We start from the raw sequence: 12,195 nt of genomic DNA, 5'->3' as shown, positions 1-12,195 counted from the left end.
AGCCCACTCCTTCTTCTTCGGAGCACATTGCAAGTTGGTTACCGTCTGCCATGCTAGCGGAATCTGGTACAGGTTGATGTCGCTCTTTGCTTTAACAAACCCTGACGGCTAAAATACAAAAGAGGAAAGCATGCTGCATTTGATTCCGCAAGGCTGGTTTGCAGCCAAGGTCGCCGAACCATCAAGAAGCAATTGGCTTGGGATCAAAGCTCTGCTACGATGTTCGGTACCATACCGTGTCGTCTTCAGCTGATAGTGCAGCACAATTAGCCGAATGCCTTGTGTAACCGCCTCCGCTGCTAATAGTGGATTGCAGTGACAAAGCCACCACTTAGGGCGAAGCTCATCATCGCCTTGCTTCGTGTTGACTGCGTGGCCGCTTTCCATTGGTGCCTATGCTCTCAAGGATGTCTTCGGGCAACCTGAGGCTCAGCTTCATCATCTTCCCCTCGAAAATGTGTGACTGGAGCGCCTGCATTGCTCGCACATTCAAGGCGTCGTGAATAACTACTGCAGCAGTGCCTCCCTCGTCGATGTCAAGCAACTATGACGCCCTTGTCATCTCAACATCCGACCAATCATATAGAAATGACCATCCACACGTGGCTCTGCCTCGTGTGGAACTGACTGTCAGTCTAGTCGTTTGAAAGAAGAGTACATATATAGAGAGTTTGCCCTTCCAAAAACACGAAGCCTCACACAGACTTCGGCCTTGCTGTCTACAGTTGTACACAGGCGATCAGTTTCTCTACTTCGCTGGCCAGTTTCCACTGTCCCCAAAAGCTCTCTTGCAACTCACCTTCCGATCTCTCTCCTTGGTAAATCAACTCAATTTTTGACCTACATGGCACAACACCGCGTTCCCTCCCCGGAAGAGACTCGCGATTGGTACCTGTTTCTTGAATACACTTGGCCAAACCCCAAGTCCACCCAGTCACATCTTCCCGACAATGACAGCTCCCTCCTATTTAGGCCCTTGCGCTATTTGTTCGTAAGCTTATGGTATCATATCTCAAACATTCTTCACAGAAACACTTTCCGTCATGCTGCACTGCTCGCAGTATCGGACCATCCGAGTCGAACCGGCGTAAGGGGTCTGGTGTGGGACCTGGTTTTATCCGAAGACAGCACGAAAATCATTCCCACTACGTCGTATTATAGTCGATCAACCATCAAGCCCTCTTCGATACCAGAGAATTGGAAAGTGTTCTCCAAACAGGTACTATCTTATGGACCCTTTCGGCAATACAGACGGATCGGAAAGATTCATTCTTCTATGGTTAGAATCAACTCAACTGGTTCGTTTCTATCCCCCCTGTTGTTAAGACAATTTCAGCGCTCACATCTACAAAGTGGCAACCGCGCTTCAACCTTGGGACAATGCAGAATACAACAAATTGTCGGCGAATTGCGAACAACTCGCGAAAGCCGCCATCACAAACTTGGAAGGCGATCTCGTGGAGAAAAACTGGAAGAGCTTATTCTTCGCCACGTTCAGATACGACGCAATGGCTCTCCTCGTCTCTCTTTCCACCACGGCATGGAATTTACGGTTGATCGCCTTCACGTTGTTGGGCTCGGGGACACCGTCCTCATTCTTGGCGCGCATCTGGCATTCATCGGACTGATTCCTCTGGTCTTCGCACTTTGCCTTACCGGTGATATTCTGTGCGATTTGATCCCAACCTATGTGCGACAGGAGCATTTCATCGACAGACCATTGGTGCACAAGGTTTTCTATCTAGTGAGCCCCTCAGCCTGTCCTAAAATACTTCCCGCCTTTCAGCGTGGAGACTTGTGCTAAGCGTCGATACAGATGATCCTACTGGGCCAGATTTCAGTATTCTATGGACTTCACAACGCCCGAAACCGGGTCATGACTTACTACAACGACATTTTGAGACTCAAAATGTCGACGGTACATATGAGCATCCATCCTTCATACCTCAAACTGTGGTTCTGGCAGGGCGTGGCCTGGCAAGAACTCTTCGAGCGAAAAGTAGTCCCGATACTCCTGATGGTATTCCCTATTCTGTTGCCGACCCTGGAGCGATGGTTCCCCTAAGGATGCGCTGGCTATACTCCACTGGCACAGATACTCCCTCCACGCGTGGCTGGAGTATAAATATGCATTTGGTAAATTCATCCAGCTTGTGTGCTGATTTGAGCCACTCTACTTTGACGATTGGATTGGATGACTGCCTTCTCGGACTCTCAACGCCTGAGAGTGTATGGAATTGTTTCTAGGACTTTGCACAGAATACCAAAGGTCATTGGCGTCTAGGATTATGCGGAAAATATCCTTTCACTCACAAATGAAAACTACGCGCTCGTTGACAGCCACCTCGTCGCTATTGAGTAGCTCTAATTACCTACATTCCAAGATTGCGTCTTCTCTTGTGCTAATCATTCCTGGACAAGGCTTGGTAAGTACGGAGTAGGGGTCGGGCCAGCCAAGATTTTCCGGGGCTAGGGCAAAGTCCCGAGACCACCACGATAAAGATCTCGCTACAAGCGCGATCCTCCATCACCAATAGTGGAATGCGCAAATACTTCACTCATGTGGTCCGGCATCTGCGTACATTGTCCACGCCCACAAGGCCAGAGATGAAGGGGCTTCGCACAGTCCTCGACTGGGACGGCACGTTGACCAAACGCGACACTCTGCACGTCGTCGCGGCAATTGGCTACCAACGCAACCGACATCGGGATCTCATGCCATGGGACCAAATAGTCCAGGCGTACATGTCGGACTACAGGAGACACCGGGACGCGTATCACCCGGCAAGGCCAGATCGCAGGACTCGCGCCCAGGAGAGCGCGTGGCTGGCCAGTCTGAAGGACGTCGAGTTGCGGAGTGTCCACCGGGTACAAGGCGCTGGGATCTTCGCGGACGTCACCGAGCAGGAGATATGCAGGGCGGCAGAGGATGCAGTGCGGAACAGCGAGGTCCAGCTCCGGGATGGATGGGAGGACATTGTTTCACTTGCGAGACACTCGAGGGACGACGGCGCAGCCCCTTCCCCCGTCTCCATCATCAGTGTGAATTGGAGCGCCGCTTTTATCAGAGCGTGTCTATCATCAGCGCTTGGAGATGCCGCACCCGCGAAAGGCACGATCGACGCCATCCCAATTCTCGCCAACCGCCTCGCGTGCGAACCTTCTGGGGGCGTTCCCGGCCCGGCCGGTATTCGCACCAGTGCCGATAAACTGGATGCCCTCAACGCACTCCGAGACGGCGGGGATTGCGATGTTCTCTACGTCGGCGACTCGCCCACCGACTTTGACTGCCTTGTCGCCGCCGACGTGGGCGTCTGTGTGCGCGATGACCCGATGGGCAGCGGGCAGGCCGAGTTGAAGGAAAGTCTGGAGCGCGTGGGCGTCGAGGTGTCGAGGCTCGACTGGGACGGTTGGGCCGAGTATCAGAGAGAAGTACTACGGGGCCAACGGGGTCAAACGAAAGCCAATATTATTAGGCCGGTGGTCTGGTGGGTCGCGGATTTGAGGGAAGTTGCAGCCTTTGCTGAGAAGTATTACCACCTGGATTGATTCGCGTTGTCTCGATGAGACAAGTTCTCAAGTGGTATTTGCCGGCCACCGCGCGAGTTAGCATGTCGGGAAGAACCGTTTCATCGTCTCACAATTGGCAGTGGCAAGCACGTTTAGACGAGGAGAATAGACGTGGGAAAACAAGAAGTGTGGGGGAGAGAATAAACCACGGTGCGTTGACTACGAGCACAACTGACATGGCGACACAAACCGCCCCAAGGAGTAGGTGCATTTGCTTCTGGTCCTGCTCAAGAGGTTTCGATCTGACTATGTATACGAGTTTCCCAATTTTGGCATTGATGGCGGCAAGCAGACCGTAGCTAATACTCCATCCACTCCAAGTCCCAACGCCTCGCTAACCGACAAAACGTTCATTTTCGTCCAGTCCCCTTCCCGCCTCATGCTGCAACGCTGATGCCAAACATCTCGTGGTCTGCGGCAATCTTCTTCTTGAACAGTCCCAAGTCCGAGATCAGCGCTTCCATCTCCGCCTGCATGTCCGCAGCCTCGTCGTCGACCTCGGACTCAGTCTCTGCCTCGTCGCTAGAGGCCGTATCATCCTCGTATATCATGTCTGGCGTCGGTGCCCTAGACCTCTCGCAGACCGATTCGGTTTCCTCTTTGTTGATGACGATCGGGTTCTTGAGCTCGTCCAGCACAAGCTTCAAATGAATGCCCAAGGCCTCTTTTTCTTCCTCCAGTTGTCGTACCTTGGACTCTGATATGGCCAACTTCTCTTCCATGATCTGCAGCATGTTTTCGTACTTGGTCGTGAATTCGCGAATCTTCTCCGATTGAGCTTCGGCGGTTTCTTGCACAGCTTTCATCACAGAGGCACTACCATTCTGTTGCTGCTGGCTTAGTGTCCATCTCAGTGCTCGGATCGTCTCTTGCATTTCATTGATCTGAGCGTCCTTCTCTGCCGACGAGACATGATCCTGGTTGACAATAGCTTTGGTGCGAATATGTTTGGCCTGGTCGGCATATCGGAGGGTTGACAAGGTTTCATCGTAGTCTGACGGCGCTATGCATGCAATCATGGCAGTCTTTGAGTTTCCTCCAAGTGAATCCTTCAGCAACCAGGTCAGGATTGAATCGCGATACGGCACGATGTCCCGATTTGTCCGTTTGGCCTGGTTGATTCGGCCATGTTTAGGATCGGCGAGTGCCGCAATCACTCTTCCCAAAGTCGTCAGCGATTTATTGATGTTTCCACCTTCTCGAAGTCTCTGCCCAGTGGCCTCGGTCGCTTTGGCACGCTCAGACCCAGCCAAATCCACTAGTCTTATCCGGGCCAATCTTTCGGTGGTCTCATCTGTTCGATAATCGTGGTGGATTTGTTTCAGCATGATGGTGAAGACTGCATGAGACCGAGAAGATGTGTCATTCATTTTGGTCGAAGCCGTGGTCCGGGAGCTGTCGCCCATGCGCATGTACTTGAGGATCTCGCCGTAATTCTTGACTTGGATTTCCGTCAAGTCCTTGACATATGGCCCTTCGGTAGGAGATTCGCGGATTTTGAGGTATTGCGGAGGTTCGGTCCGGGGCTGGAATAAATCTCGCACATGCTCGTTGTAGACTTCAAAGTACGATACTCGAACACTGTAACTGATGTTGGCGCTCTCGTTGGACTCGATGCGTTGGAACAAGTCCTCGCAGGTTCGTGGTATCAGGCCGGGCTGCTCTGGGGTACCCATCATGGTATAACTCTTGCCTGAGCCCGTCTGTCCATATGCGAAAATGCATGTGTGGTAGCCTTCGAAGTTGTGATCTAGGAACTCCTCTCCCAAGCAATTGTAGACATCCTCTTGCGTTGCATAGTGTTCGTCTCGCGTATTGTGCGACCAGAATGAATTGTCAAATGTAAACAACTTCTCCTCCACCACTTTTCTCGTCTGTGCTCGTGCGTTCGCAGGGTCGGTTGAGGGAGGCACCAGCAGCTTCGTCGACTGGGTTCGAGGGTTCATCTCAATGAGGCATTGTGCACCTCTTTCTATTTCTGCCGACAGTTTATTAGCGTTGGCTAATTGAGAGGCTGTGGTATCCTTACCGCGGGGAAGAAACGCCCTGACTCTGACGACGACTTTGACATTGCCTCCGGGGCCCATCGTGCTGTTTGTTGGTGTCATCGGCACACTCACAGGCGTCTTGGACCTGAGAGAGGGGCTCGAGGCGGTCGAGTGTGTTGGGGTCTTTGATCGGACCTCATGAGTGAGTGTGCGGGCGGGCGGTACCATCGTCGAAGTTCGGTCGAGAAGATGGATGCACTCTTGGATGACGGCGCGATATCTGCAATGTAAGGAAACATACATGAAATAACGGTGAAGCGATCGGCCAGCTAATGGGGGGGCGCTAGATTTGCTGCGGTGGTTCGGGGGTCCTGGGCCAAACCCGCGTGGCCCGGGCGACCGTTTCGGGTTAGATCCAAACAATGACGTTGCCACGCCCGGATCTGGGGAGTTTTGGGTTGTTACCCACTCGCTGCCTGCTCTTTGGCCCCCGCCTTATCAGTTCTCCTCACATACTCCGTACAAAGTCGCGTACGAGGTACTCAGTTCCACCTCCCTATGAATTCTCGTATCTCAGGGATATACTATGTCAATAGCCATCCTACCTACCCCTACTACTACCAACAAGACTCCTAACCCCAGACGCCATGCTCGGTGCGAAGTCCATATCCATACAAAACTATCCCCTCATCACAGTTCCTCGATTTTTCGCTTAGTTCCCTTTGTCCCGTTTGTGCCGACCAATCGTGATAACACGGTGTCTTCCTGTCCACCCTTGGTCTCGTCATTGCCTGCGTTGTCCTCCTCCTCACTAGGAGATGAATGTGGTAGTCGTATTTGGGTGGCATCGTCGTTCTGCTCAGACAACACACCTAGACCCACCTCCATCTCAATGTAGTGTTCGGCGTCGTCCGATACATGGTCGATTCTTTTGTCAACTAATCCTCTCGAGTTATCGAGCTCCACGTTTGCTTGCTGAAGCTGTGGCAAGAAACTCTGCAAACGAGACTTGAGGTCTGACGCTCGAGCGGGTAGCGTGGTGAAACGTGGAATTCCTGGACCACTCGCAGCGACATGATCCTCGACGTCCTCGCCTTCCTCCTTCTCCTCCTCCTCCTCTTCTTCTTCTTCCTCCTCCGACATCTCCTCGCTATCTGAATCTTCAGAACCCGAAGACGACGTCGTCTCCTCTTCGTTGTCGTCTCCGCTTTCTCCATCGCTGGAAGAATCTTCTGGAGGTAGTGAACTGACATTCTTTAGCAGTCGATGGGTAAGCCGAGTCGTCGGCAATTGTATGGAAGATGATGAAGAGGAACTTGAAGAGTCTTCGTCATCCTCGACAGAACTTGTTTGATTGAGCAGTGGCATTCCATGAATTCGCCGCTGTTTCGCTGGGCGTCTGTCATTCTGGTCTGACATAATTGCTATATTCTAGACGATGCGGGAACGATTTCAAGCGCGGGAAAATGGAGTGAAGGCACATGGTATTTCTCAAAGACATTCTATCCTTCGGTGATTCAAATGGCAGTTTTCGTTCCGATTTCAAATGACAGAATCCCTGGCCTCTTGGCGCGCCCCAAAGAGGCAAGTTCCGCCGCGCGCGCCATCGACCATCCCACGATTCCGCCTTCCTCCCATGTCCGCGCCGTCGCTATGTCGCCGTGCTGACGGCTCTCTGTGCAGCTTCTCGGACGTCATATGAGAGCAGCCACTGTTGGAAGGCCGCCCTGCTTTTCACTGTGTCTTTCAGTCGATTGCTCATTATCCTCAATCATCAGGAAAATCAGCTTACGGTGAGATTGATCCTCTCCTTCAAACCATTTCCGGCATTGATTCAGCACTTCGATATAGCGTTCTTCCATGTTGGCTTCGTCTTGGCGAATTGTTGAGACTATCTGGGCACAAGAGTACCTTGGCACTCTCACCCTGTCCAATATCTCGAGTCGTTTTGGCAGGTCCGCCTTGTCGGTGATGTAGGTCGCGATCATCTCCAGAGCTCCGGCATCTTCGATGGACTGGCTACCTCCTTGCCCGCGGAAGGGCGGCATCGGGTGTAAAGCGTCGCCGAGCATGGAAAGCTTCCCTTTATGCAAGGTGTCCAATGGTGCTCGGGAGCACACCTTCCACAACAACGGATCCTCATCAGCTGCCCTGAAAATCTCTTGGAACAATGGGTGCCAGTGCCCAACCTCGTCGAGAAGGACTTGCTTGTTACATCGGGCTGTCCAATCTTCGCTGCTGGCGTAGTTTTCGTTGTCTGGCATGAGCATGTCAAACGCCTGGATCGTGCCAAAGCGACATGTCCACCACACAACGAGTTGTTTATCCTTTCCGCGAACAAACCAAATCGTGCCATTGTTCTTGTCGAACTTTTCTTGAATCAGGTGGTCCTGTCTGAACTTTTCCTTGACCACTGCCAGCTTTTCATCGGGGATCAACATCCGAAAGGCCGACATACCGGTTGCCTTGGGCGGATTTTCTCCTCCGCTCACAATCCTTGCGGCTTTGCTCTTGATTCCGTCACACGCCACCACCCAGTCCGCTGCCTTCCACCCCTCATCCGCAAACCTGACCGCTGGTACCTCCGGGTCATAGTCCAGGACCTCCATCGCATACCGAATTTCGATAGTGCCTTGCCCTGGTGCGTCTCTCTCGACTTCCCTCCTCAACATCGACCTCAAGTCCGATCTTGTCGCCATGTAGCTCGGTTCGCCATTGCTCTTCTCATCGTTCACATGGCTGCCCTCTCCGTAGACAAAGTCTAACCGCTCGAGCGTTTTTCCCTCCAGGATATAGCCGGCCTTGTATTTGAGCATCCCGGCGCCTTCCAGATCGAGACCCCACTGCCTGAGAACCTTGACGGCATTTGCGCCTACCACAATCCCAGCTCCGGCATCGGCATCGGCGGAGTATTTCTCATACACGGTCACATGGTGGCCAGCACGTCGAAGAGCGATGGCCGCAGAGAGACCACTGATGCCGCCACCCACCACGATAACTTGAAGCGATATCGGTAGTGTTATAGAGCCCATTGCTGCACTGTTGGATCAGTGATGGGGTGTACTGTTCGCTTGGTGGTGCTTAGAGAATCGATAGCTAAGCGGGCAACTGACAGAGATGCATCTATACACGTACTGTGAACCCTTCGCGACCAAATCGTATACAGTTAAAAGTGCTCAGCTCCGCCAAACTTATATTCATCAGTCATTCAGCCACTCCCGTATGCTATGGCATCAGTCAGCAAGTCTCTTCGATGCTAAGTACCCAAAAGAAGAGTCAGAGTCAGCCCGCACGGACATTCCCCTGGTTTACGGGAAGAAGGGAAAAGTCACGCAAGCTTACGTTCCTCTGTCAACAGTCCAATACACTGCTCTCGAAGGGTATGTGTGTCATTTTCCCAGGAGCAGATGGCAACGTACAAGCTGACATTCATGGCTCAACCGGGATCAAGGTAACATAGTCCGGGTAACAACAACGACACGCCGCCGTCGAAGGACCCGACGGTGAGAGATGCGCACCAGCGAAGAGAGTTTTCCAGTTGTCGCGGGGTGGCTGCGTTGACGAGGCTGGCCTGATTCTCTCGATCTCGAAAACAGAAATTGCAACGACGCAGAGTCTGACAGTGAGACGGATAAGTTCAGCCTCGCATAACAGAATAAGGCCCCAATGTCATGTAAATACAAATACCTACATAATTGGTCCAAGTGGGGTAGTTGATTGGGATTATTTGGTTAGCACTCTATCATTTTGTCAATCGCCACATGGCTCACGTCGTGTCCGTGTTGCTGTCGTCTCGTATTCGTGACGGATAGCATAATCTCCTCAAAACTGCACTTTGTCATCCCAGGCACAGGGCTCAGCCCCGGCCCAGACTCCTAGAGATGTAGGACCCGATTCAAAGAATTGAACAAGAACATCGATCAGCCGGTTTATTCGTTAACCAGACAAAATCACCGGAATCTCCAGCTTTGGCTTTACCAAAGAAAGACGCAGTTTGTTTGATCCGTGGCCGGTTGTGGGCGCTGACTGACAGTAGTGATGGCGACACGATGGGAGCTTTGCCGGGCAATCTGAAACGACAGCAACATCTGCGTCCATGCACAGCACTTGGTTAGACTGCTGTATGGAGTCGTGGCGATGAAGTCAGAGTTTATTACGAGTAAGCGCCAGTACGTGTGACAGAGAGCCGCTTCATGAGCTGTATACTCGACAATAGTCCACTATCTCTTATACGGCGGAGCATTTCATCCCTCAGTTGCGTCTTGGCGCCAACCCTTCGCAGCTCACGCTGCTGCTGGCGGCTAGGGACTTGTATCACCTCCCACACGGAGCGGTGAAGTCGACTTCACATCTACCCATTCGTAAGAGTGCGTTGCCGAGAGATGCAGGTCGCCTCCTGTTCCTCTCATGGGCGCTATGGCTTTGAAAAGAGCACATCCTGGAGAGGATGGAGGATCGGAGGAGGCCGTGCGGAAGATCCCAAGACTGATTGAGAGCAACGGTGACCACGACGTATGTGAAGAGCAATGGTGTGTTGTTTTGCAAATGCTTTCTACCCCAGCTCCCCTCTAGTTTTAACACCATCCTGAGTCAGCACTCTCGATGCCGGTGACGGAGATGTCGTCGTTCGATGTGGCCAATGGGCCTGGCGGTGTCACAAAGACATCCTCGCCTCGCGCTGCTCCTTCTTCAAGACATGCTGTGAAGGTGGATTTACGGTGTGTGTGTTTCTCGCTTGCCTCGCTTCTCCATACTTGCCGTCCCTGTGCCCAGAGAAGACTGTGAAGATTCTCCCCACCCAAATCCCACAATCCCCCAATATATATATATATATATATTCATGCATCACCCAGGAGTCCACAACGCACGAAATCGGTCTCCCCGACGACGAACCCAGGGCCGTCCAAGCCATGCTGCGCTACCTCTACACCCTGGACGTCACCCAGATCTACCGCCCAGGCGACCCGCTCTTCAGCGACGTGGAGCGCGACCTCGACGTCTTCGTGGTCGCGGACAAATACGGCTTGGACGAGCTCCGGGCTTACATGAACGCGAATTTGGTGCTGTTCTACGAGACCGACCAGAGACCGCCGCGTGACCCGAAGGGATGGAGTGCGAAGAACCAGGAAGGGTTTGGCGGGGTGTTGAGGAAGCTGGCGGAGCTGGACACGGACACGACGGAGATCAAGCGGGCCGTGGCGAGGTTCGTCGTGCGACGGGACCGGACGGTCATGAAGTGGGCGTCGGTGCGAAGTGCGATGGACGAGCAGTTGTGGCTGGCGGACGAGGTCGCCGCGGCGGCACTCGCCGCCAAGCGAGAACTGGAGCAGCGTGTCCAGTTCCTGGAACGGGAGACAGAGGAGCTCCAGGAGAAGCTCGAGCGCGCGCACGACGAGAACGAGGAGATTGCCGGCGAGGTCGAGGTGCTGCATGGCCTGCTCTCGGGCGCCGCCTCGGCATATGTCGAGTACGATCCTCAGGCGGATGAGGAGGACTGCTGGACCTGTCACGCGAACACAGGCTGGTAGAGGTCGTGGCTTGACAAAGCAGGTGATCCCCAGTGTGGCCAGATACCTAGGTAGTCAAGTCCTGTCCTAGTCAGGCACGTATCTAGATGCCCAGAAAGGCGCAAATCACTTATAGGGACCAGTGCATAAGTGTATAAGTGCAGACTTCCTCATTCCACGGCCATGCGCTGTGTCGTATGTACCCGAAGTTTGTGCTCCATACCTAAGCGCCCGCCCTCTCCTAACCGCCGCAGCCTCGTCCAATGACGTCTTCACAAAGCTGCTTGTTTCCACCGCCCCCACACACCTTCACGACGTCCGCCTTCTCAATACCTACTCGTAGTAGCTCTCGCAGGTTGTACGTGTACATCCTGTACCACTGACATGCCATTCCTGCTTGCGTGTCACTCAACGGTCTAAATGAGAACTTCACAGTCTTGGTCGCGCGGTTGTCTATACTTAGGGGGGCGGTTACGATCAGAAGCTCTGTCGTCCCTATTCGGGAGGTATCTAGGCAGACAGGTAGGACATGTCATTTGGGTGTCAGCTGCTTGCCACATACATGACCTGGTAGGGTATGGTCTCTTAGTGTCTATCCCCCGGGCGCGTAAAAGGGTGTTTGAAACCTCGACATCTCGCGCGCATCGACGGCCCCCTGGCGTTTCACGTTTCGAAACATGCATACTCACACTCATCCACACCCACTCCCACACCCACACATGCGAGTACATCCACCATACATATGCACTCACTCAGAAGCTCTACTTGCTGGCCATTAACCGTGCATACGTGAGTGCGTGAGTGAGTGGGTGATCATGTGGCATGAGCATCGCACCCACCCACCCACCCACCCACCGATCCAAGCCCACCCCGGCGCGTAACAGTGACGGAGGAACACCCTATCCTCCCTCCCTCCTCCCCTTGACCCTGGCTGGCCCCGGCCCCGGCCATGGCTTCTGGCCTCGCTTATGCATGGCAGATGACGACGATATCTCCCAAGCCTCACCTTCCCTGCCCTGCCCGTACCTACGAGCACTGCTGGGTACGCTTGGTTCCCTTACTCCTGCTCCCGCCTGCACAGGTCACAGAGCGGGTCGAACTTGGCTGGCTGCACGCGTTCCTGCAGGATT

At 53.4% G+C, this 12,195-nt stretch overlaps 6 protein-coding genes across 6 annotated transcripts; 3 read left to right on the top strand and 3 right to left on the bottom strand.

Moving 5' to 3' along the window:
* Positions 1 to 1,540: 1,540 nt before the first annotated feature.
* Positions 1,541 to 2,065, top strand: PV07_00273 (uncharacterized protein; the record flags this gene model as incomplete). Its single annotated transcript, XM_016386709.1, has 2 exons — positions 1,541 to 1,744; positions 1,817 to 2,065. 2 exons carry the CDS (start codon positions 1,541 to 1,543, stop codon positions 2,063 to 2,065), a joined length of 453 nt encoding a protein of 150 aa, XP_016253637.1.
* Positions 2,066 to 2,545: 480 nt separating this feature from the next.
* Positions 2,546 to 3,549, top strand: PV07_00272 (uncharacterized protein; the record flags this gene model as incomplete). The annotated part of the gene is made up of 1 exon (XM_016386708.1): positions 2,546 to 3,549. The coding sequence occupies exon 1, from the start codon at positions 2,608 to 2,610 to the stop codon at positions 3,547 to 3,549; it is 942 nt and encodes a 313-aa protein (XP_016253636.1). The 5' UTR covers positions 2,546 to 2,607.
* Positions 3,550 to 3,837: 288 nt separating this feature from the next.
* PV07_00271 (uncharacterized protein) lies at positions 3,838 to 5,851 on the bottom strand. The gene is made up of 2 exons (XM_016386707.1): positions 5,600 to 5,851; positions 3,838 to 5,548 (listed from the first exon to the last, which is right to left on the bottom strand). The coding sequence occupies exons 1-2, from the start codon at positions 5,784 to 5,786 to the stop codon at positions 3,948 to 3,950; spliced, it is 1,788 nt and encodes a 595-aa protein (XP_016253635.1). The 5' UTR covers positions 5,787 to 5,851; the 3' UTR covers positions 3,838 to 3,947.
* Positions 5,852 to 6,156: 305 nt separating this feature from the next.
* On the bottom strand, positions 6,157 to 6,977 carry PV07_00270 (uncharacterized protein; the record flags this gene model as incomplete). The annotated part of the gene is made up of 1 exon (XM_016386706.1): positions 6,157 to 6,977. One exon carries the CDS (start codon positions 6,975 to 6,977, stop codon positions 6,249 to 6,251), a length of 729 nt encoding a protein of 242 aa, XP_016253634.1. The 3' UTR covers positions 6,157 to 6,248.
* Positions 6,978 to 7,044: 67 nt separating this feature from the next.
* On the bottom strand, positions 7,045 to 8,731 carry PV07_00269 (uncharacterized protein). Its single transcript, XM_016386705.1, has 3 exons — positions 8,694 to 8,731; positions 7,351 to 8,621; positions 7,045 to 7,295 (listed from the first exon to the last, which is right to left on the bottom strand). Exons 2-3 carry the CDS (start codon positions 8,588 to 8,590, stop codon positions 7,210 to 7,212), a joined length of 1,326 nt encoding a protein of 441 aa, XP_016253633.1. The 5' UTR covers positions 8,591 to 8,621; positions 8,694 to 8,731; the 3' UTR covers positions 7,045 to 7,209.
* A 1,159-nt stretch (positions 8,732 to 9,890) lies between these two features.
* On the top strand, positions 9,891 to 11,201 carry PV07_00268 (uncharacterized protein). The gene is made up of 3 exons (XM_016386704.1): positions 9,891 to 10,087; positions 10,153 to 10,276; positions 10,412 to 11,201. Exons 1-3 carry the CDS (start codon positions 9,966 to 9,968, stop codon positions 11,084 to 11,086), a joined length of 921 nt encoding a protein of 306 aa, XP_016253632.1. The 5' UTR covers positions 9,891 to 9,965; the 3' UTR covers positions 11,087 to 11,201.
* The last annotated feature ends 994 nt before the right edge of the window (positions 11,202 to 12,195 follow it).

Source organism: Cladophialophora immunda, assembly GCF_000835495.1.
Source record: "Cladophialophora immunda strain CBS 83496 unplaced genomic scaffold supercont1.1, whole genome shotgun sequence".
Lineage (NCBI taxonomy): Eukaryota > Fungi > Ascomycota > Eurotiomycetes > Chaetothyriales > Herpotrichiellaceae > Cladophialophora > Cladophialophora immunda.
Note: the sequence above shows the minus strand (reverse complement) of the source record. Positions and strands in the feature narration are given on the sequence as shown.

Coding starts and splice junctions, on each gene's coding strand:
- PV07_00268 (XM_016386704.1), top strand. CDS start 9,966: ATGGGCGCTATGGCTTTGAAAAGAGCACATCCTGGAGAGGATGGAGGA. Junction 10,088..10,152: donor GACGTATGTGAAGAGCAATG/GTGTGTTGTTTT, acceptor ATCCTGAGTCAG/CACTCTCGATGCCGGTGACG. Junction 10,277..10,411: donor GCTGTGAAGGTGGATTTACG/GTGTGTGTGTTT, acceptor TGCATCACCCAG/GAGTCCACAACGCACGAAAT.
- PV07_00269 (XM_016386705.1), bottom strand. CDS start 8,590: ATGGGCTCTATAACACTACCGATATCGCTTCAAGTTATCGTGGTGGGT. Junction 7,296..7,350: donor AGGAGAGGATCAATCTCACC/GTAAGCTGATTT, acceptor TGAAAGACACAG/TGAAAAGCAGGGCGGCCTTC.
- PV07_00271 (XM_016386707.1), bottom strand. CDS start 5,786: ATGGTACCGCCCGCCCGCACACTCACTCATGAGGTCCGATCAAAGACC. Junction 5,549..5,599: donor CAGGGCGTTTCTTCCCCGCG/GTAAGGATACCA, acceptor AACTGTCGGCAG/AAATAGAAAGAGGTGCACAA.